The sequence below is a fragment of the Urocitellus parryii genome, chromosome 7 (genome assembly GCF_045843805.1).
Source record: "Urocitellus parryii isolate mUroPar1 chromosome 7, mUroPar1.hap1, whole genome shotgun sequence".
In the NCBI taxonomy this organism is placed as follows: domain Eukaryota; kingdom Metazoa; phylum Chordata; class Mammalia; order Rodentia; family Sciuridae; genus Urocitellus; species Urocitellus parryii.
Genome location: NC_135537.1, coordinates 166,945,059 through 166,969,215, shown reverse-complemented (window position 1 = coordinate 166,969,215; position 24,157 = coordinate 166,945,059). Strand labels below are relative to the sequence as shown.

Here is a 24,157-nt window from a genome sequence, read left to right as displayed (position 1 = left end):
TTTCTGCTTCAGGTAGAAAAGATTCATAATCCAAATTTCTTCTCTAATCTGCTGTAAGGAATAAATCGAGGACACAAATACTTTATAATTAAATCAAAGCTCTGAATTATATTTATTGAATTTCAATAAAATTAATTCTTTTATGTAGACTTTTTGATTGATTATGGTTATTCTACCCTTAATTTAAGAGAAGAATGATAAGAACTTTGAAAGGTCAGATTTAAAAGGTTATGAAATTTAATGGTGACCACTTGATATTTGCTAGTGTTGAAATACAAGCTAATGAGTTTCTGCAGGTATAAGTTGAAAGATGCTGCCTCTTCTATATTGATTAGGTGTTATAAATAAACTGCAGAAAATATCTTACTAACTCAAGCAAATGAGAAAAGATTTTCTGAATGAGTAAAAATTCAGAATTCTTGACTTTTAAAATAAGACTTTGCTATTTTTATAAAATAGTAAAAGTTGATTAAGAGAAATCCTTAAGGGCTGGGGTTGTGGCTCAGCGGTAGAGCATTCACCTAGCACATGTGTGGCCCAGGGTTCGATCCTCAGCACCACATATAAATAAATAAAAATAAACATATTAAAAAAAGAAACTCTTTAAAAAAAGAGAAATCCTTAAAAATTTTACTTAATGAACAAATAGAAATAATTTACAATTGGAATATTTATTATTTACAATTAGGTAACTTTTAAAATTTCTGGTAAGATTGAAAACAACTTGTTCTAAAATAACTCTTCTTCCCACCATCTTAATCCACTTAAAATTTAATTTTTAATTGACACATAATAATTGTACATATTTATGAGATAAGATATGATATTTCGATACATGTGTATAGTATGTGATGATCAGAATGATTGGCGTATCTGTTACCTCAAGCATTTATCATTTCATATTTGAAACATTCAAAATCCTCTCTACTGGCTGTTTTGAAATATGCAATTATTGTTGTCAACCATAGTTCCCCTTCCATGATTTGTAACATTTGAGGTCATTTCTTCTAACTGCACCCTTGTGCCATTAACCATCTTCTCTCTGTTCCCTCCCTGCCCTTCCTGTCCTCCCATAACTGCTATATCTAATCTTTACTTCTATGAGATAATTTTTTTAGCTTCCACATATAAATGAAAACATGTAGTATTTGTTTTTCTGTATCTGTTTTATTTCACTTTTAATTCATTGAAGTGAATTCTTTCTTAATAATAAGTAAAAAGCTCCGCACAGTAATGCTCACCTATAATCCCAGCAGCTCAGGAGACTGAAACAGGAGGATTGCAAGTTCAAGACCAGCCTGGGCAACTTGGCAAGACCCTGTCTTAAAATAAAAACAAAAAGGGCTGGGGATGTTGCTCAGTAGTAATGCACTCCTGGGTTCAATCCCCAGTACCAAATAATAATCACAGTAATAATAATAATTAGTCAAAAGATGTTTTGAACCACCTTCATTCCTGGAATTTTGATTTTTTGGGGGGGAGGCACTGAAAGATGGACAAGATTTTTCTTTCACATTACTGTGTGTTTCTGTCATTTGAATTCAGTTTTACTATAAGAGCAAATCAAAATATCAAATATCATAGTAAAAATTTAAGACTACACAAGGAGGGGCCATTTAAAAGAGGCTGGTAGCTTCACTGGGATTTTAATATGATTCTTTCGGAGCTTGCTTCTTCACCTTCATGTGATAGTTGCATTTTGTAGAATCCTTTTAGATGTGTCAAAAGTTTTAATCAGTTAAAGCTTTTGTGTAAAGCTGCTCAGGAAGGAAATCCTATGTCTGCCCTTATTGACTTATGAAAGCCTCCAGGTTTATATCAAATGAGATAATGTAATTTGATGAAATGAGATAATGTATATGAACCTACTTGATGAAGAACTCTAGAGCTAGAGGTGTAACTCAGTGTCAAGGGTGTGTGTTTAGCACATGCAAGACCCTGGGTTCAGTCCCCAGCACACGCGCACGTGCACGTGTACACACACACACACACACACACACACACACACAAAGTTGGCTGTAGAGATTTATATTTTATGAGTTATCAGAATTCTTTTTTTTTTCTTTTTTGATGATGGTGGTATTGGGTATCGAATGCAGGGCCTAGCGCTCTGCCACTGAGCCACATCCCTAGCCTGAGCCAACATACTTTTTTTCATGGAGAGGCCCGTTTCCTATAATACATTTCCCTTTTTTTAAACTTAGAAATGCTAAACAAATACGATTAATACTTATTGAATGCCTAATATGTACCAATGAAACCCTTATTAATAATCTAAATGCCAACTGTTCTATTTAAGTGGAATATTCATCTATTTAAATGTTACTTATCACTTTCTTTCTTTTTAAAAATACGGAACCTGATATAGTTTCAGTGATGCTGTCTCCCCAAAGATTCAGGTGTTGTAAATTTGTTGCCCCAGTGACAGTATTGAGAGGGGCTATGAAACCTTTAAGAAGTGGAGCCTAGTGGGAGGTCCTTAGGGCATTGAGCCCTACCCTCCCAAGGAGGTGAAGTATTTCTTCTCAGACCCTGATTAGTTCTAGAGAGAGTATTCCCATAAGTCTAAGCCCCCCTCCACCCAGTCTCCCTCTGGCTTCCTATTTAGAGAGATGAATTCTTTATCCTGTACACACTCTTCTCATCTGCCATGGGGCCCTTGCCAGAGTGTGCACATGGTGTTTGGGTTTTCAGCATCCAAAGCTGTAAGCTAAATAAACCTCTTTTTTTTTTTAATGTTAACCTGCCTCAGGTGTTAAGTTATAGTTAACACGAAATAGACTATCATAGAAGTCATAAATGAATACACTCTATTTTTAGAAGATTCAAGGATGCCAAAGTATATAGGGAAAAATGAGAAAGACCATGTCCAACATCCCTTCCTTCTCCTTTTCAAAGGTAGCCAACATTTGGTATATACCTTTGTAATTTGCTTTCTTCATATTTACATTCATATACATATGTGCTTTCAAAAAAGTGAACATTAATGGAATTTGACTATAGTTTACATTTTTTACTTGCTAGTATGTCTTGGATAACCTACCATGTCGGTACATATAAGTTCCCTTTATTATTTTGAACAAAGGCACAGTATTCTAGAATATTACCACATGATTTTAAATGTAAGATCTGTGAGGGTGAGACTTGTCTATTTTATTTAGTGTTGTCTCTAGTTCCTAGAGCACTCAAGTAAATATGAATGAATGAATGAATGAATGAATGAATGGTTTAACATCTAGGATATTTCTGGTTGTGTCTATTAAAAACAATACTGATATGAAAATGTTCTCTCGTGCCTCCTTGTGTTCGTACAGGAGTCATTTCCAGGTCAGATATCCAGACATATTTTTGAAGACATAGGTTCATTGTCTGCTAGTTTCTAGTATTGCCAGCAAAGGTGTCATCCCAATCTTATTCCAATTTTTTACAGGCCACCCATTTTTGTCTCATAGAAAGGTTCTTAGACTTTTCCATCTTTGGTGCTCAGAAAATTTACAACAGTGTGTCTAGACAGATGTGGTTGCTTTTCACTTATACTGATCAGCACTCATTGAACCCTTTAAACTACAAAGACACGCCTTTCTGTAGCTGTGGAATTTTTTTCTCTTCTGTCTTTTGTTTCTTCTTTATTAGTCTTTCTGTTCTCTGCTGCTCAGACTCCTGTTAGGTCAGTGTTAAGATTTCTGCATATATCTTCCATGCTTTTTAATCTTTCTCATTTCTTGAAATTTGGGGCAGAAAAAGAAACAAATACATGTGTTCTCTTTGCCATCTTGATCCAGTTTCTTGACATAGTTCTTTTTATCCCTTAAGGCTGCCCCCCCTTTTTTAATGTCTGTCGTTTTATTTGTCTCAGGAGTCGGTTCCTAAAGGAATATGACTCATATTTTATATATTGATGGAAAGTTGATATTTGCTTAACATACTTTTGTTTTTTAGTCAGCTTTTTTTGAAGATGCCTTTAAAAAAAAAAAACATGATACCAATTTAAAAATTAGACTGACTCTTGCTTTGTGCTATTGGTAGTGAGCCCAGTCACATTAAAAAATGTGTTGGTATCTTAATCACTCATCAGGTCCAGGCAGCTCCAAGTGCTGATAAAGACCTTGATGCTTCTCCAGATGTCTAAGTGTTAGCTCCAGGTGCAGTAAGCAGAATATTTGGAGCTGGCACTTAGATTCTCAAGCACACACTATGATTATAAATCAGTTTCAAGTCCTTGGTCTCCTAGACAAATGATTCTTAAACCTGGTTCAGTATCAGAATCATTCCATGGCACTTCATAAACGTATAAAGGTGTAAACCCTCCATGGGACCTGTGAAACCAAAATCCTGAGGTGGGTGGGCTGGGCATCTATGTCTTTGAAGTCTCATTGTGTTGGCCATGCTGGCCTCAAACTGCTGGGCCCAAGTGATCTTTCCTACCTTAGCCTCCCAAGTAGCTGGGCCTACAACATGTACCACCACACCCAGCTATGCCTCGCTTTTTTTTTTGTTGTTGTTGTTGTTGTTGCTGTTGTTACTATTGTTTTTGTTTTGTTTAAGGACTATAAAGTATTCTTTGGTATAGATATGTTGTAATTTTCTTCATTGACCCCTGTTGGTGGACATTCAGTATGCTTCCAGTCTTTTATTATTACAAATCACTCTAGTAGATATCCTTGTACATTTAGCTTTGTATACATTTGTGAATGTATTTATGGAAAAAATTCCTAGATGTGGAATTGTTCAAAGGATGTATATATTTATAAATTGAAGAGATTTTTAAAAATTTGTTTTTCTAAGTTTTTGGTTATATTAAAACATGAGTATCATAAAACTTACCAACTTACCCACTTTTAAGTGTACAGTTGAGTGTAAGTTTAAATGTGTAGTTCATTTGTGGAACTGTCACCACTGTCCATCTCTAGAACTCTTCATCTTGTAAAACTGAAACTCTATATCCATTAAACACTAACTCTTAATTCTACCCTCTCCCTAGCCTGACAACCACTGTTTTAACATCTGACTGACTGATTTTGACTACTTACATAAATAGCTTACATAGGAAGAATGAGAATATTTGTATTTTTGTAATGGATATATTTCATTTAACATAATAGTCTCAAGATTGATTTGCGTTATAGTACGTGTCAGAATTCCCTCCTTTTTAAAAAAAAATTAGATGTTAATGAACCTTTTATTTTATTTATTTATGTGTGGTGCTGAGAATCAAACCCAGTGTCTTACATATGCTAAGCAAGCACTGTACCACTGAGCCACAACCCCAGCTCCCCTTCCTTTTTAAGACTGAGTAGTATTCCAGTGTATGTAGTTACCACATTTTGCTTATCCATTCATTCATCAGTGGATGCTTGGATTGTTTCCACATCTTAGCTATCATGAATAATGCTACTATGAACATGGGTAGGCAAATATCTCTTCAAGACCCCGTTTCCATCCTTTGGGTAGACACCCAGAAGTGGAATTGCTAGATTATACATTATACGTTAATTCTATTTTTCATTTTTTGAGGAACCACTGTAGTGTTTTCTACAATGTCTGCACCATTTCATGTTCCCCAAGTAGTGCACAAGAGTTTATTTTCTCAACATCCTTGCCAGCACATATCATTTTCTGTTTTGTTTGTTTGTTTTGTTAGAAACCATCCTAATGTATATCAGGTGAAATGTCATTGTAGTTTTCATTTGTATTTCCCTAAATGGTTAATAATGTTGAGCACCTTTTCATGTGTTTTCAGTCATTTGTACATCTACTTTGGAAAAATGTCTATTTAAATTCTAAATTTTTTTGTGGTTGAATTTTAATAGTTTTTCTTATAACTTCTGCATATTAATCCTGTTAAATACATATGATTTGCAGAAATTTGAGCTTTTATCTGTAAAAATATGCTTTTTAATCTTCAGATATTATTTTCTTAGGCTGAAAATATTTCTAAATCTTGAAAGTTTTTATATTTTTTTTCCCATTTTGACTTAGGCAAGTACTAAAGTGGAAGTGGACATGGAGAAAGCAGAGAGCCTGCAGGTGACAAGAGGAGACTTCCTTGCTTCTTTGGAGAATGATATCAAACCAGTGAGTATAGATAATTGAGTTATATATAAGCCATAATAATAGTGATGATAATTCAGGAAAAATAAGTGCCATTTTCCCAGTATTACAGAAGATGATATCATATATAGTTTTATAAAATGAAAAAAATCTTAGTACTAGAAGTGTCCAATATATGAAATATCTGGGGCTGCTGACCCAGTTCACTGGACACTCTGAGTTCCATCACCAGCATCATAAAGAAAAGTAAACATCTGTACGATGTCTCTTGGTGGCTGGATGATTAACCATTATCTAAATATTTTCATGATAAGAAGCTTACCACCTTGTATGGCAGCCCATTCAATTTTGAGACTTTATTAGTTCTTATTTTATATTGAACTAGAATTAGTTTTCTTATTGGTTTTATTATAATCTCAAGATATAGAAACCTGAATTCAGTTCATCCTTCATATGTGAGTTATTAGCTCTTATACCCTCCCCCCTCTTCCTTTCTACTTTTCCTCACCTCCTCTAAGAGTTTCTTCTTTTTTTTCAATTCCTCTAGTTCTCTGACCATTGTAGCTTCTAAGCTCTTAACAATCCTAAGTACTCTATAGAGTTTTCTGAAAATGTACTCAAAACAGAGTCGGAGCTTCAGAATATAGGATAAGGTCATTAGCTCATTTTTCTACAAAACAATCACTAATGACTTCAAGTAGCCATTGTTTAGAGTCCTTTTGTTAGTACAAAAACAAACTGTAGAAAGTTCTTAAAGATTTGTTTTCTTTCTTAAATGGAAAATCTACACAGGAGTAGATTAATCTTATTCTTTTAATTCATGACACACTTTTGTCATTTGTCCATATACATAGTGTAAAATGTGTTATTTGTTTGTTACTTTCTGGGACTTGCTATTTTATTAAATATTTCAATTACCAAGAGTCATTCATATAATTTCCTATAACTATACACCATTCATTTTCATTACTAAATAGCATTCTTTGAAGTATTGAATACCACAGTGTATCCATTTCCTGTCAATAAATAAAGTTTCTGGGGTTTTGGTTATATGAATTTCCAACTTTAAAATATAATTTCAAATCATTTTCCAAGAGGTAGAATCAATTAGCACTGTCTCCAATAATGTAGGAAAGACGCTTCCTCTACTTCCTCTCCAACACTTGGTTTTCTCAAACTTGAGTCTTGTCATCCAGTTAAACATAAATCCTAAGGGGGCTCATTTTGGTCTTGTTTTCCATTTCACGCATTACTTACAAAGTTAAGCACTTCTCATGCTTATTGACTTCATGCCTGTCTTCTGTGAAATGCCTTTCATGTCTTTTGCCTATCTTTCTGTTGTATTGTTTATTTTTGTTTGATCTGCACCAGTTCTTTTCATAGTATTCTTTTCTCACTTAAAAAAAAATATTTATTTTTTAGTTATAGGTGGACACAATGTCCTTATTTTACTTTATGTGGTGCTGAGGATCGAACCCAGTGCCCCACACTTGCTAGAAGACCGCTCCTCCTCTGAGCCACAACTTCAGCCCATCACTTTTTTTGATTGTGTTAAATACACATAACATAAAATTTACTGTCTTAATTATTTTTTGAGGTCATCAATTTGATAGTATTAAATTCATAATGTTTTGCAGCCATCATTACCATTCATCTCAGAACTATTTCATATGTAAAACTGAAACACTATATCTGTTAAACAATAACTCCCTTTTCCCTCTCTTCCCAGAGCCTGACAAACACCTTTCTACTGTCTCCATAATTTTGACTGCTCTCAGTACCTCACATAGGTGAAAGAATACAGTATTTGTCTTTTGGTGACGGAGATTCCCAAGGTTCATCCATGTTGCAACATATATCAGTGTTTTCTTTTTTAAGGCTGAGGAGTATTCCATTGTATGTATTTACTACATTTTGCTTATCCATTCATTCACCAGTGGACACTTGGGCTGCTTGCACATCTTAGCTATTATGAATAATGCTGCTGTGAATATATATAAATATCTCTTCAAGACCCACTTTTTGGTCCTTTGGGATATTTGCCCACAAGCAGAATTGCTAGATCATATGTTTCTGGTTTTTTATTTTTGGGGGGAATCACCATACTGTTTTCCATTTATACCATTTTACATTCCCACTAATAATGTACAAAGGTTCCATTTTCTCTATATCTTTGCTAACACTTATTATTTTCTTTTTTCTTTCTTTCCTTTTTTTTTGTAGTAGTATCCATTTCAGTGGATATGTGTGAGGTCTTATTATAGTTTTGATTTGCATTTTCTTAATAACTAGTGATATTGAACATCTTTTTATATGTTTATTGGCCATTTGTTATATAGTCTTTAAAAATAATTATTTGTTATAAGTACCTTCTTTAAAGGTAAGTCAATTTGTTTTAGCCCTGTGTACTTTTTATGACTTTTAAAACACAAATTATTTTCAAAAGTTAATGAACAATGGAAATGGTTTAATCTTTTGTCATTATCATTTGTAATAGTTACCAAAAATGTTAGAGCCTGGCCAACTGATCTATTGCAAGATTTGTTTAATAATGAATAAATTGGCTATGAGGAAATAAGACCAAAACATTTACTTTTATTTATTCCAAGGATCTGGAGGATAAAAGAAAAAAATGAAATGATAGAATGCATAATGAAGATATAACTACTATGTAGCCTCAATCACTTTTTAATTTTTTTGGGGGGCCGGGGAGGTACCAGGGATTGAACTCAGGGTCACTTGAACACTGAGCTGCATCCCCAGCCGTATTTTGTATTTTATTTAGAGACAGGGTCTCACTGAGTTTCTTAGCATCTTGTCACTGAGACTGGCTTTGATCCTCCTGTCTCAGCCTCCTGAGCCTCTGGGATTAGAGGCTACACTCTTTTATGAATTAGGCATTTTAAAGCAGCTTCTAAAAGTCTTGGAAAATATACTTTGAACAATTAAAGACAAAAGCTAGCCAACCTACTACATATATCCTCGAAAAGCCATTTAACTGGTCTTTATTAGGCTCTTCTTTATAACTTTTTACAGGACCACTGAATTTCCATATCCAGACTAAAAAATGAGAACTTTCCTCTGTACTCAGGAATGAAAGTACAGAGTAGGTAATGGCAGTACTGAGAGTGATCTGAAAAATTATTTTGTAGTAAAGTAATGGAAACAGGAGAACTGGGCACTGTTTTAGAGACAATATTACAAAATGACTTTCTGCAAAATGGAAGTTATAAGAACTGTTAAAATTAACACATACATCAGGTAATCAAAAATGACTTTTTCAGGGAGATGATAATCTTTAAAAAGTTGAAATTCTCCGCCAGGCATGGTAGGGCACACCTATAATCCCAGCTACTCATGAGGCTGAGGCAGGAGGATCAAAAGTTCAAGGCCAGTCTGGGCAATTTAGCAAGACCCTTTCTCCAAAAAAAATTTTCTTAAAAAGGGTGAGAGATATAGCTCAGTGTGCAAGGCTCTGGATTCTATCCCCAGTACTGTTGGGGGGGAGGGGAATGTTGAAATTCTCAAAATATATGACCTATACATGAACATGGACTTATTTTTTTCAACACATTTATTCTCCTGTTAATCATGAAAATCCAATTCAATTATTTGTACTAAAGTTATTGACTACTTTGGGCAGCTATTTTGATGGGAATTATAATCTTTGTGATTAGAAGTTGGAAATGAAGAGGAATGTGATTTAAGCTTCAATATCTGATGAACTCAAAAAAAAAGAATTATTGCTGTTATTTCCTTTTTCTAACCTTTAAATTTTTCACTATACTTTCTCATGTCTTTTATTTTTTCCTTTTTTTTTTTTTGTGTGTGTGTGTATGTGTATGTGTGATGCTAGAGATTAAAACCAGAGTCTTGTTTGTGCTAGGCAAGCACTCTACCACTGAGCTGTATCCCAGCCACAGCTTCTGATTTCTATCTCATTCTAAACCTTATATTTACATATATATCCTTACCTTTGTGCCATTTTACTTGTCTCCCCTATCACAAAGTTAATGTAGACACATAATTTCTATTTTGTATTCCCATTTTAATCAACAGCACCTAACATAGTCAGTGTTAAGATAATATTTCTATCTGCTGAGCTGTTTCTAATTTCTAAGACCTTAATTACTTTCTCTCTTTTTTTTGACAGAATGACCACAACCTATATACTCTATAGAAACAAGCATGTTGGAATGTACTCATTTGCTCAGGGATTATAAGGATTTGGGTTCTGGTAGAATCTGAGCCTAGAATCTATTGTTTTTATTCCATTAAGTCTTCTAAAGTAGCTTTTTTGCTGTTGTTTTGATTGGGTAAAAACATTAAATGAGAAATTATAAGATGGCTTTATTCTTTGCTTTTTTTTTAATATTTTTAGTTTTAGTTGTAAATGGATCTTTCACTTTATTTATTTATATGCGGTGCTGAGGATTGAACCCAGGGCCTCACGCATGCCAGGCAAGTGCTCTACCATTGAGCCACAACTCTTGCCCCTAATTCTTTGTTTTTGTTTTGGCTTTTCAGACTTAACGTTAATACAAGATAGTGTTTAATAGTCTTGGTGTGTAGGAATCTTTACTCATCTTTTATGCCTTTCAGTATTTTACTTTATTTTTTTCAGAAGGTTTTACGTTTATTACTGAATCAACCTCCTAGTGCAAAACATAGAAACAAAGAAAAATCGGACCCATAAAACATGTCCAACTGGGCTGGGGATGTGGCTCAAGCGGTGGTGCGCTCGCCTGGCATGTGTGCAGCCCGGGTTCAATCCTTAGCACCACCTACAAACAAAGATGTTGTGTCCACCAAAAACTAAAAAATAAATATTAAAAAATTTTCTCTCTCTCTCTCTCTCTCTCTCTCTCTCTCTCTAAAAATAAAATAAAATAAAACATGTCCAACTGTCCAGACAATGGTGACATTTTCAGCTTACTACAGCAAGATGATAGTGACCTTGACACAGTATAAATATGTATATCATTTCATGTGCAATTCTTTTTTTAATATTTTTTTTTAGTTGTAGTTGGACACAATACCTTTATTATAGTGCTGAGGATCGAACCCAAGGTCTTGCACATGCTAGGCGAGTGCTTTACCGCTGAACCACAACCCCAGCCCCTCATGTACAATTCTTTATGTAGACCCAGTTTGGTTCTTCTCTAATATGTCCTCTTAAGAATTATACATGATTTTCTGGGTGTGGTGCCACATGCCTGTAATCCCAGCAGTTTGAGAGGCTGAGACAGGAGGATTGTGAATTCAAATGAGACCCTGTCTCTAAATAAAATACAATATAGGGCTGGGGATGTGGCTCAATGGTCGAGTGACCCTGAGTTCAATTCCCTAGTACCCTCTCCCCCCAAAAAAGAGTTACACATTATTTAATTACCAGTTTTCATTCAAGCCTCTGGGGAATGGAACAATTTTGCTTTTGTTTCTTGGTCAGGTATTGCTTGTTTTGAAAGTCTTGTGAGAAGATATGGTGAGGAATAGAACGAAGCACAAATAACACAATGGTGGAGAAATTAAATATTTTACTTTTTAATATTAATGTTCAAAATGCTTTAAATTATCCTTTCCCTCATTAGGCATTTGGCACAAATCAAGAGGATTATGCAAGTTATATTATGAATGGAATCATCAAATGGGGTGACCCAGTTACTCGAGTTCTGGATGATGGGGAGCTGCTGGTCCAGCAGACTAAAAACAGTGACCGCACACCACTGGTTAGCGTCCTTTTAGAAGGTGAGAAAGAATGATGAGATAGCCTTAAAACGTTTAAGAACAGCAGCACTTTTAAAAAGCCATATAGCACATTCCAGAATTGATTTTCAGTTCTAAACCTTATTCATAATCTGAAAATAGTTACCCAGTCTGTGTACCAATATTATACACAAATTAAAATTTCCTTGGGATTGAGTGTTACTGATAGCAATTAGTTTTCTTGTAGGATTGTATCTAAATTTCTCTGGTATTAAATAGACCTCATTCAGTTACAAGAGTATTTACTGATGGCACTAGAGCAGATTATGCTTAGTGAAGCTAGTCAATCCCTAAAAAACAAATACCAAATGTCTTCTTTGATATAATGAGAGCAACTATGAACAGAGAGGGAGGAAGAGCAGGAAGAAAAGATTAACATTAAACAGAGACATGAGATGGGAGGGAAAGGGAGAGAAAAGGGAAATTGCATGGAAATGAAGGGAGATCCTCATTGCTATACAAAATTACATATAAGAGGTTGAGAGGGGAATGGGAAAATAAACAAGGAGAGAAATGAATTACAGTAGATGGGGTAGAGAGAGAAGATGGGAGGGGAGGGGGGATAGTAGGGGATAGGAAAGGCAGCAGAATACAACAGTTATTAATTGGGCATTATGTAAAATTGTGGATGTGTAACCGATGTGATTCTGCAATCTGCATTTGGGGTAAAATTGGGAGTTCATAACCCACTTCAATCTAATGTATGAAATATGATATGTCAAGAGCTTTGTAATGTTGTGAACAACCAATAAAAATTAAAAAAAGAAAAAAAAAGAGTATTTACTGAATACTTGCTGTGTTTTAGGCTACTTAGTTGCTGGAGATAGAGACATTCAAGCATCTCCACTCAAGCATTCAGTCTAGTCATGAAAAAGACTTGTAAAGAAATTCCTAACTACAGCATTTGTGTGTAAGGATGTGTGCTAATGCAAGAAATTTTGCCCAAGGGTGGTCAGAGTAAACCAGAAGTGATGGTTCATTTAGGCCTTGAAGGATTAGTTAGGATTTTATCAAGTAGACAACAGGGGAAGGACATTCCATTCACAAATAATTAATGTACAATTATGATTAGTATGAGGACAGAAAAATTCAGTGAGGCCAGATGACAGGAGCCTAACTCCCTCAAAAGTCAGGGGGCAAGGGCTCCTTGAGAGAAGCATCGTAAGCCCAGACCCAAAGAATGCAGAGAAGCTGGCTGGGCTTTGTAATTGGTGTTCTAGGCAGAGTGACTAGCATGTGAAAAAGCCCTGAGCAGAGAAGATCTGGAAACAGAAAAATTCACCACACATAAACTGAAGAAGTGTAGGTAGGAGCCATTTCTTACAAAGCCTCACTGGCGATGTTAAAGACTGCATCTTGGGACTGGAGTTGTGGTTCAGTTGGTAGAGCACTTGCATAGCATGCATGAGGCCCTGGGTTTGATCCCCAGCACCACATTGAAAAAAAAAAAAAAAAAACCTAAATAAACAAAATAAAGGTATTGTGTCCATCTACAGCTAAAAAAAATAAAAAGACTGCATCTTAGGGGCAATGGGAAGCCATTTGTTGGGTTTTAAGCAATAAGTCATGTGAGCAGATGTGTGTTTTCAGAATATCATCATAATTGCTTCATCATGGAGAATGGATGGAAAATCAAAAAGAAGCAGTTGCATTGTCTTAATGAGTGCTGGTTGAGTGGAGCTGGAGCCCAGTGGGCTAATCTGAGAAATATCTAGGAGGTAGAATAAAGTGTGACAAAATCATTATTATTAATTCTCAACCATAATTGGGTTAACATTCTTCAAGCCCTTCCCATTTGCCAGTCACTCTGTTAGTACTTTATATGTGTTATCTCATTTAAGCCTAATGTCAGTTCTGTGGGAATAGATGCTCTTGTTATCCCTGTCTTGTAATTGTGGGGGCTAAAGCTTGGAAATATTGGTTTGATTGTTTAGTTATCATACATATATCAGTTATCACACATGATTCCCAGATTTCTGGCATTATAGAGCCTGGTAAATGGTGCTGTTTACTAAGATTAGGAATACTAGTGAAGAAACAGTTTGAGGAAGACAGATCATGAGTTCGGTTTTGAATAAATTCTAGGCTCCTGTAGGAGAATTAAATTAGAAATGGCAAATAGCCTATTGCATAGGTAGGCTTGGCACTCAGAAGAGTAGCCCAGCTGGCAATAGATTCATGATTTGTCATTATGGAGACTGACTTTGAAAAATGGGAATGGATGAAGTCACTTACAGAAGGGGTGAGGGTTGAGATGAAGAGAGGACCTAGAACTTATCTCTGAGGTGCATTAACAATTTAGGACTAAAAAAAGTGGGAAGTGCTGACAAAGGAGACTGAGCAAGAGTCTTGTTTGGGGGTAAGGGGCCAAGGGAGAGCGTGCTGTCTCAGAAGCCAGAAATGGAAAGGTGTTTCAAGAAAGAGGGAAGTTACAAGTTGTATCAAATTTTCTAAGAGGTCAACAAAGATGAAGTATCTCTCTTGATTGGTGGCCCCGAGATCATTGATGGGAGCCTGATCATGTCATGCAGTGGAAGCTGTATGGTTGGTGGCGATGGACAGATGAAGGGGAGATGAAGAGTGAAGCTGCCAATGGAGATGATTGTTTAGGGAAGTTCCATTTTGAAGGGTATTGTTGAGTGGAATGAAGTCCAGAAAGAGTGTTTTTTTTTTTTTTTAACTGTCAGATCAGATTATGTTTAACACTATTGAAAAAGCTTCAGGGAAGAGGAAGCAGCTGAACATATTGGAACGAGGAAGGGTCGCTAATGTCAGGTTCCTGAGAAGATGGTAGGGAAAAATTTATTGGTTTATGGTTGGAAGAGGGACGTATCTTCCAATACACATGAGGGGAGGGAAGGGTTGTCTAAATGCAGGTAAATTTGTAGATTTGGTTGCCTTTAGATAAGGCCTGTGTCTTTAGAATTCTATCTTTTTATAGAACATTTACTTATAATAAGGCAGTTTTTCCCTAATCACAATATCATCTCCTAACACGATAGTATTTTTTGTTAAACAGTTTGATAGAACTAATATCACAAGTGCTGATAGGCATTACATTCTCTCCCTCCCCCCTTTCTCTCTTTTAAGAAACAAAACCCTGGCACTTTATAAACACAGTGAGAATTTTTAAAGATTAAGGCAATGTGAAAAAGCAAGAAGGCATGTTATTTTACCATACTTTTAAAAAATGCTAATCAGATCATTAAGTTTAGTTGCTAATAAATAAAAGGAAACATGTCTGCCATGAAACTGTGTCAGGAAATGTTAATGAGCAACTAGTTGAGACCTCAGTACATTATGGATCAAAGTTTAAACTTGTTTGATTCTCCTTTGCTTAGGTTGGCTTTTTTCCTCTGACTTGTTCATATCTTTATGCAGGCCCTCCTCATAGTGGGAAGACTGCATTAGCTGCAAAGATCGCAGAGGAATCCAACTTCCCCTTCATCAAGATCTGTTCTCCTGATAAGATGATTGGCTTTTCTGAGACAGCCAAGTGTCAGGCCATGAAGAAGGTATCAAGATTTGTAATTTTATTTTAATTTCCTGTCCCTTAGATGTGTGTGTGCACACACACGTGCGTGCTTGTACATACATGTATATACATGCATATATTTGCCTTTGTACACTGTTCTTCTCAAATGAAACAAAATTATCAGCATAACTTGTAAGGGAGGGGCATTAACTGTTTTGTTTTTGTTTTTTTAACTTTGTAATGCATTTTTAAAAATTTTTTTTTAGTTGTAGATGGACATGATATCTTTATTTATTTATTTTTATGTGGTGCTGAGGATTGAACCCAGTGCCTCATACGTGTGAGACATGTGCTCTACCACTGAGCCACAACCCTAGCCCCTGTAATACATTTTTATTAAGGGTATCTTTACCTTTTAAATTATCTTTTTTGTTTAGTACATTTTAAGATTAATTTTCATTTCTTAACTTTATATCAACTTGATTAAAAGAAGAATTGTTAAGAGTATTCAGGTGGAGTAGAGCAAATTCATATAGGATTTCTTTTAAGTTCTTTTATTTATGTATAAAGTTGAACTGTTGAAGGCCAATTAAGTTGATTGGATAGTTTGGGAAAGAAAAGAGGTGATCATTGGGAAGATATTCCCAAGAATCCCTAAAAAAGGATGATTGTATATTAGGTAATAGAGTCTGCTTGACAACTTAACTCAGTCCTCAATCTTCTTTTCCCCATTTAACACTTTCTTAATATGGCTACTTTGAACCATCAGTGAAGCTAAAACAACATAGAATAGGATCCTAGAGCTGAAAGGACATTAGATCATCTGGTCCATCTCTCTTATATTCAAGAAAGTGACAAGTAGGTTATCTAAGATAGACGACTGCTCAAAAAAAAAAAAAAACCTTTTTGAAAGTCTCACAATGAAGACTCTACCTATTTGTCTCACTTGGTAGTCAATGTTTCAATGTTGTCATTGGTAGGCTAATTTGACATCCTACCAAACAGACAGTGAGGAAATTATATTTTATATCCAACTAAAGTATTTCTTTGATTTAAACCTTTTTTTATGCTTGATCTTTTACTCATATGAATTGATAAAAGTAAAAGACATGGGGAAGAAAATCCTGAAAACTGAGTGCTGCCTACTAAACATGATTCTGGGTGTTCTTTGATCTTACTCATAGGCCCTCACTTCTAACCTACCCCAGATGGTAGAAGTGCTTTAGTTTTTCATTAAGAAAGGGACTAAAAAGGAAAAACCCATTCCAAAATCCCAGACTCCTCCAAATCGCAGTTTAAGAAGTTAGTCTCTTGTTTTTGTAGGTTGCAGAAAATTGTTGGTGATGGGTGCTTGCAGTAGATGGAAGAAGCAGATTCTGAGCCACAAGCCCTGAAATGGCAAGATTTATACTCTAGGGCTGGCGGTGTAGCTGAGTGATAGAGTGCTTGCCTAGCATGTGTGAGGTCCTTGGTTCAATCCCCAGAATGCTCCCCCCCAAAATAGTTAATATTCTATATAAAGATCTTTCAAATTGGGTGTGAATGAGAGAGGAAAGTTGCCAGCCATGGAAAGACCTCAGACTATCATAGTTCACTCTATTTCTGAGTAGTATCTGTCCTTCTCAGGAATATCTGCAGAGAATAAACAAGACCAGTAACTCCCGAGAGTAGGTGGGGTCTGTCTGTCTTTGTTATTTTTCAGTGATGGGGATCAAACCCTGGACCTGAAGCATGGTAGGCAAGCTGTCTACCACTGAGGTATTTTCCAGTCCTTATTTTCTGGTTTTTATTTTCCCTTAAGCCACTCCTGGTGAAAATTTAAATAATAGCCTTTTGAATTTCCCTATTTAATTGAGAAGCTAATTCTGTTGCATTTCCCTACGCTGTCTGTTCCTGTGCTTATTCAAAAGTGGTAGTCTTCCCTGCAGATGCTCCATTGCTTTTCACCAGCTGCCAGCTTCTACCTCAGATGTACTGTGGGATGTGGGTGGATAGGCCTAGTTTTTCTATAAAGTTTTTAAAAAGTACTTTAGGCTTCTGCAGATCAAAGCTTCTTTGTGAGTGTGAGATATTATCATTTTTATTAATTTAATCTCTTGCAAATTGACTTGAGGGGGGAAGGTAATATATGCTGATTTTAGAGGCTTAAATGGTTAAATTAATGGCTTAATAACTTATGATTTAATCTTTAAATTGTTGAAGCCTTTCAAGGTAGAGTTTTAGATGAGTAGAAGGCTAAAGAATATAAAAATAAGTGTCTATACAAGCTTATTCAAAATCATTTCAATTCATGATTCACTGTCTGGATCATCCATGTACTCTTAAAGTTACAAAAATTATTTCTGCTTCAGCAGTATAATAAATTCACATTAGACTTTTTGGTTTTCCTCAGGGGGAAAAATATGATTCCCTGTAACTAAAGTTCAGAACAGAAAAAAGAATGAAGCATAGGTGTCTTAGAAATATATTAGAAATATTACAAAATCTTTCCCTGCAAATAGCTTTCACATTGTTACCTAATGATAGGTTGACAAAAGCCTGAGGGCTCAAACCAGTCTAAAGATGCTCAGTCTTCCAAGTTGTTTTTGAAAATGAAATATAAATGCCATTCTTTAGTTATTGTAGTCTACCTCCCACCACTGTTCTCCTCTCTACATTTTCAGTGGGAAGAAAATGTTTTTAACTTTTTTTTCAGAGCACAAATGATTTATAATGTTTTATCATCCTGGAGAAAATATTTCTTTCCTTCTAAGTGCTACCCCAAAAATATAGCTTTTCCTAATTACAAAAATAATTTAGAAAATACAGAAAAGCATAAATACCTATCTTCTTCAATTCTTTTTTTCTACACACACACTGTATTGGGGATCACATTGAACATACTGTTTTTTGTTGGTTTTAATTTTTTTGCAGTATTGAACCCATGGGCTTGCACATGTTAGGCAAGTGCTCTATCTCTGAACTATATCCCTATTCCTTTTTATTTTCTTTTGAGATAGAGTCTCCCTGAGTTGCCTCAGGCTGGCTCAAACTTATGATCTTCCTGCCTCAGCCTCCCAAGTAGCAGGGATTTAACAGATTTGTGCCACCATATCCAGTGACATACTATTATTCATTCATTCATTCATTCATTCGTTCGTTCATTCATATATATATATATTACGTTCGTACATACATACTGAGGATTGAACCCAAGGACACTTACTAACTTACTACTGATTTACATCTCCAGCCCTTTTTATTTTTTATTTTGAGACAGGGTCTTACTAAGTTGCTGAGGCTGGCCTCAAACTTGTAATCCTCCTGCCTCAGCCTCCTGAATAACTGGGATTACCTCCACACCTGGGGAAACATACTGCTTTAAACCTGATTTTTTTTCACTCAAGATATTAAGAACTTTTAAAAATATCACTAAAATGTATATAGATGTTATGTTATTAATAGCTGTATAGTAACCCTTTAAATAGTCCCACTTTGTTGCACATTTAAGTTGTATCCAGGTTGACCCAGGTTGGTTTTTCACAATTATAAATAATATTCTATAGAATTACCAACCTAGAGAAACCACTATTTCTTATTAGATTTTTCTTCGGTATATTAGCATGTTATAAGTGAGAATTTGGACTTAGGATTCACATAGATCTGAGTTTTACTCTATGACCTTGGACAAGTTCCTTACCTTATAAGCTTGTTTTTCTCAGCTATGAGTGAAGGTAATATTCATAGGTGCTTCTTAGGGTTATTATGAGAATTAAATGATATGGTAATTTATGTAAAGTAACACTGAGTACCTGTAATGTATAATATGTACTCAATAAAGTACAGCAATTGTTTTTACTTATTATACATACTTTCTGATTATTTCCTTAGTGTAAATTCTCAGAATTGGGACTGCTAAGGCAAAAATATTAATATTTGAAGGATTTTTATGCATATTGTTATTACAATTCTTATGTAAATATACTAATGATTTATAAAGTCCACTTCTTCAGAAAGTTGTACTAATTTGCACTTGCAGCTGTGTCATTTGAGAATGAGTTCTTAGGATTTGCACCCCCACTTGATAGTATTAAAATTTTTTTGCTAGTTTGTTAGACAAAAAATTGGCCCTGAAGTATTTCTTCAGCTACATTTTAATGATTAACTGTTCAATTTTAAAGATTTTTTCAAATGTTTTATAATGACAATAGTTTGTGCAACTCAAAAATAATGTAACATGTTAATTTTTGTTGAAGAGGGGTGGTCTGAATTAGTTAAGACATAGAGTATCTTTTTTTTTTATTTTTTTTTTTGACATAGAGTATCTTTATGAGCATTTATTACTCAAACCAAGAGGTGAGTGTGGGATAGTGGAGAAGGCCATTAGGCTTGCTTTAATGAGAATGTGAGATTCTGTTGTAATTATGCTACTGCTTCTTTTTCACAAATGGTTAAAAATACATGAAAGTAGTTTATTCTCAATTAGTTTAGAATTGACCATGTGTTTCTCTCAATTTGCTTAATAAATCCTTTCTCCACAGATAAACTCCTCATCACTGACAAAGTACATATGAGATATTAGCCTTATATTTGTGGGGGGAGGGGAAATACCATATGTTCCATTAAGAGATTCGAAGAACTCACAGATACTGCTTTTCTCTCCCATTTTATGTTTGCTTCCTAAACTTCATTCTGCTTTTAAATTTTAACTCTCTTATCTACTTTTGCATAATATCTGAAAACATCTGTTTTGCCAGTTCTATTAGTAACATTAAATGAAAAAAATAACAAAGCAACAGAATTTGATTTTAACAGTTATCTAATCTTGATGCTTTCTAAGTAAGCAATGAGTACAAAGATGAAATAGAATAATTGTATACAACTAAATTGAACAAAATTAAGTTAAAATATCAGTGATTTCTAAAACTACATCCATTAATAACATGGTATAGTCTTATTTTCAAAGGATTGAAAATTAATGGAAGAAATTTTCCTTTCCACTAGCTTTGCAAGAAAGAAATAATCTTCTTTGAATATCCTTCTGTAAATCCCACTGCAAATTGTAGTCTGCACAGAACAGAATCATGGTGCCTAATCCTCCTCTTTTCATGGTTTAGTCTATACAAAGAGCAGAGCTGGAAATTGGATCTTTTGACAGCAGTTACTAAGCAACAGAATTTGGATGTTTTTGGTTAACATCCTAATATATCATGTAGCTGATTTGTTGAAGTTTTTGCATGTCTTAGCAGAGAGAAGTGGATACTCCGGAAGTGACTACAGGTCCTTGTATGGCTGGGTTGGGGGGGGGGTGTTCCTTTTGTTTAATGAACTGTGTCTTCTTTTACTTGTATCTGTTTAGCATATAAAGGAGGATGGTGCCAAACTTTCAGACTTTGTTGTAACTTTTTATATTATTAAGCATACTCACTCTGAGGTTCATATTATATGAAAATGTAAGATTTTTTTTCCTGAAAAGCAGGGAGAACAAATAAGGGATTTTAAGGTCATCCAAGAAGCTTTAGTGCTTTGCCAAAAGTTTAGGTCCACTTCCTGAGGCAATTTCATTAGAAGACAGCTGATGTTTGCTTGGTTTACTCCCAAGTTATTTTTAGAAACTAGAGATTATCACTGATGGCACCCATTTAAATTTGCTCATTTACGTTTTTATATGCTACCAAATATGATTAGAGTATGCTTTCAACTAATTGCTGACAGATTTACTACATTAGGGATTTTCTAAGCCATTAGATTCCTACTATCATCAGATTGCTACTAACTAGGTTTGGCTAACTTTGTGCCAACTGCTCCAAAGTTGAGATGAACCCTTTCAGCCCCCAAAAAAACCAGAGAACTTGGTTTCACTTACCTAAGAGCACAAAGAAGTTAGAGAAAACGAATTTTGGAATCTACTTGGTACACACTTTGCTCTGTGGCTTGTGATTCTGAAAGTCTGGGATTAACAGGGAACGAATGCAGGTGCGCATTCATGTAGACTCCAGAGCCTGCAGCTGCCGTTTCTCCCCTACTCACAGGTGGCTGTAGTGCATTTGAAGATTCCTGGAGTAGACTCTGTTTTAAGAGTGTCCTGCACCATTTATAGACCTGTCCCCAGTTCCTCCATGGCAGGAGCCCACTTCTGCTACTCAGTGCTTACAGAGCACATCCAACACACTCCTGCCTTGAGCTCATGCTCCCCATGTTCTAGGTTGTCTCTTATGACCCCTGAGTCTGGTTTATGTTATCTGCCTTTGCAAGCAAGAGAAGTAGTACCAGAGGGTTTTAACAGTGGCAATCTCATCACTCGCACAGCAAGAAATAGACCATGAGATTCTGTTTTCTCAAGATTGTCTTCATCCTTTTGAATAGGCCTCATCATTTCCATGCCGACAGATGCCACTTTTTCCCACTATTCCTTCTTCAACTCTTCCCATTTTCTTTCTTTAATCTTTTCTTTCAGATTTCGTACTTGACTCTAAGAACATATATATAGTGATAAATTTACTAGCTCTATAGGAAACTCCCTGATAAAACTAAGATGGTCATACATATGATCATACACAGATTAATTTTATATGATCATACATAGATGAATTTTTCAAAGCGTCTGTAACATACAGCGCCCAGCTCCAGCTTAGCCCTCCTTGGCACTCTAGGTGGCATCTTTTGATCTGGTGCAGGCACCACATGTCTGTCTGTTCTGTGTTATAACCAGTGGCAAATCATGGTATTCTGACTGGGCAAGTCCACAATATTATTTTTTCTGCATTTTTTTTCCAGTACCTCCTCCTTTGGTGGTTTACTACCTAAAGTGGTGGTAGAGCCTCTCAGCTCAGTATGCATATATTATCACTAGACTTTAGTCTGGCATCTAATTTCTTGTGCTTGCCCATCAAATCTAAGTCTCAGTGATCATTCTGCAGGGGCCTCAGGCCAGGAATCCATGAGTTTCTGAGGAGACTAGACAGAAATCATGGACCCAAGGGAAGAGTGATGACCTCATATTCCACTAGGGACTAGATAAGGAAGAGAATATACATGGAAGGGGTGTGGGTATGTATATTTAAATTAGAGCAGAGTCACTTCCCAGAAGAGTTCCAGTCATTGAGATTGGTCAAGTTACAACTAGAATTGCACTGCGTTTGTCATGCTTAGCACATTAAGAGACTTAGCTGTGAGTGCTCCTCTCTCTGGGGTAGTAATTAGTGCACTGACTGCTGTCTATAAAACAACAACAACAGGACCCCCACTACTTTACATTAAATGACAACCATAGGAGTTTTTCTCCTAAAATATTTTAGGTAGCCCAGGCAATCAACTATGAAGTGATTTGTAATGCTTTGTGAATTATAATATCTGAGATAAGTTGGTAAGACTATATACCACATAGCAATTTATCATCAATATAAATCCCAGAAATGTCCTGAATAAGGTCTCCGTAGCCATATAAGCTATACATTGTTTTGAGAAGAAAAAAAAAAAAAAAGCTGATTCAAGAAAAAATGTAGGATTACTGCAACAAGCCAGACCCTGGTCTCTCAGGCCCCTGTGGCTCTAATCCATAATCTCATAGTCTGATGACAGAACTATATGCTTGCCTCAGAACTTATAGTAGAATTATGAAAAATGTTTTGAAAAGCAAAGCATCATTTTAAGGGATTCCCTGAAATCCCCTGAGTTTGTAAGTTACCACATTGGATGCCATATTGGCCTAATCTTCAAAAATTAGCAAGTAACTACAATGGAGCTACTGCCAGACTCTCCCAGTATCTTGAATTCCCCAGCTCAAAGTCAAAAGGAGCCATCATTTTGTATCAAGAGGCTGAAATATCCTATTCTCATCCGTTCTTCCCTTTTTGGGGGGAGAAGATTAAAGGCTTTTCTCTTCTTGTTCTTCATATGTGCTCATGATCCATTCCCAAATCAACTTCTCCATGTTATTTTTCATTTCATTTGCCAAACCAGGAAGGATCCTTGACCTCTGTTTCTCCCTCCTCATTATGCTCACTCATTTGCCAAGTTTACCTGTTTTAGAGTAATTTCTTCCCCCTTTTCTACAAGTTAACTCATATTCATCCTTCATATCTCAGTTTATGTGTCACTTTCTAAACTGAAGATACCATCCTTGACTCCCTGAGTTTCTTTATGAGTCAGGACGGCTGAGTTATACTACCATAATGATCAAGCCCTAAAACTCAGTGGTTTAACACAATGAAGTGACTATTTCTTACTCATGCTACATGTCTGTCATGGCTTAGAAGGTGAGCTTTTCTCATTGTAGTTTCTTAGAGACTCAAGCTAATAGAGGTTCTTTCTCACCTGTGATTTCATGAGAGCCAAGATAGGAAAAGAAATATGGTGAATCATTCAGTGACTCTTAATTTCTTTTAGAAAGTGATATATTTCCACTCATACAATTATGAGTGACCAGCTTCCCCCACTCTAATTTTTGTGAAGGTAGGATTACTTGTCTTAATTACTATTCTCTCTGGTGCCTTAGTTAATATTTGACACATAATAGGAATTCAAATATATTTGTGGAATGAATGAATGAATGAATATGGCAGAACTTCTTATTTTATAAGTTCTTAGTCCTGTATTCTTTCCTCTACCATTTCTCCTTGAAGATCTTATCCCTTGCCTTGATTTCAGCAATCACTTCCCAGAGAGTGATCTCCATACCCTGACTTCAATCAGATATCTCCAACTATTTACTTGATATTTCTACTTGAATTTATAATGCATAAGTTTGAATTTATTCATTTAGTAAATACTTGTAGATTATTTTCTGGTAAGGATCATGATAAGTGATATGAGGATACAGAAATAATTAATAGTACTTAACCTTCTGAGTGCTAACAATTCAGTATTATACAAGGAATAATACAG

The 24,157-nt window shown here is 35.4% G+C and overlaps 1 protein-coding gene across 1 annotated transcript in view; it reads left to right on the top strand.

Annotated features, from left to right (window-relative positions):
- The window catches only part of Nsf (N-ethylmaleimide sensitive factor, vesicle fusing ATPase), a 155,368-nt gene that overhangs the window by 102,206 nt on the left and 29,005 nt on the right, over positions 1 to 24,157 (top strand). Inside the window, exons 13-15 of the mRNA XM_026408235.2 lie at positions 5,980 to 6,075; positions 11,643 to 11,799; positions 15,199 to 15,332. Of these exons, the coding sequence (XP_026264020.1) occupies positions 5,980 to 6,075; positions 11,643 to 11,799; positions 15,199 to 15,332 (387 nt within the window). The remainder of the gene's footprint in view (positions 1 to 5,979; positions 6,076 to 11,642; positions 11,800 to 15,198; positions 15,333 to 24,157) is intronic.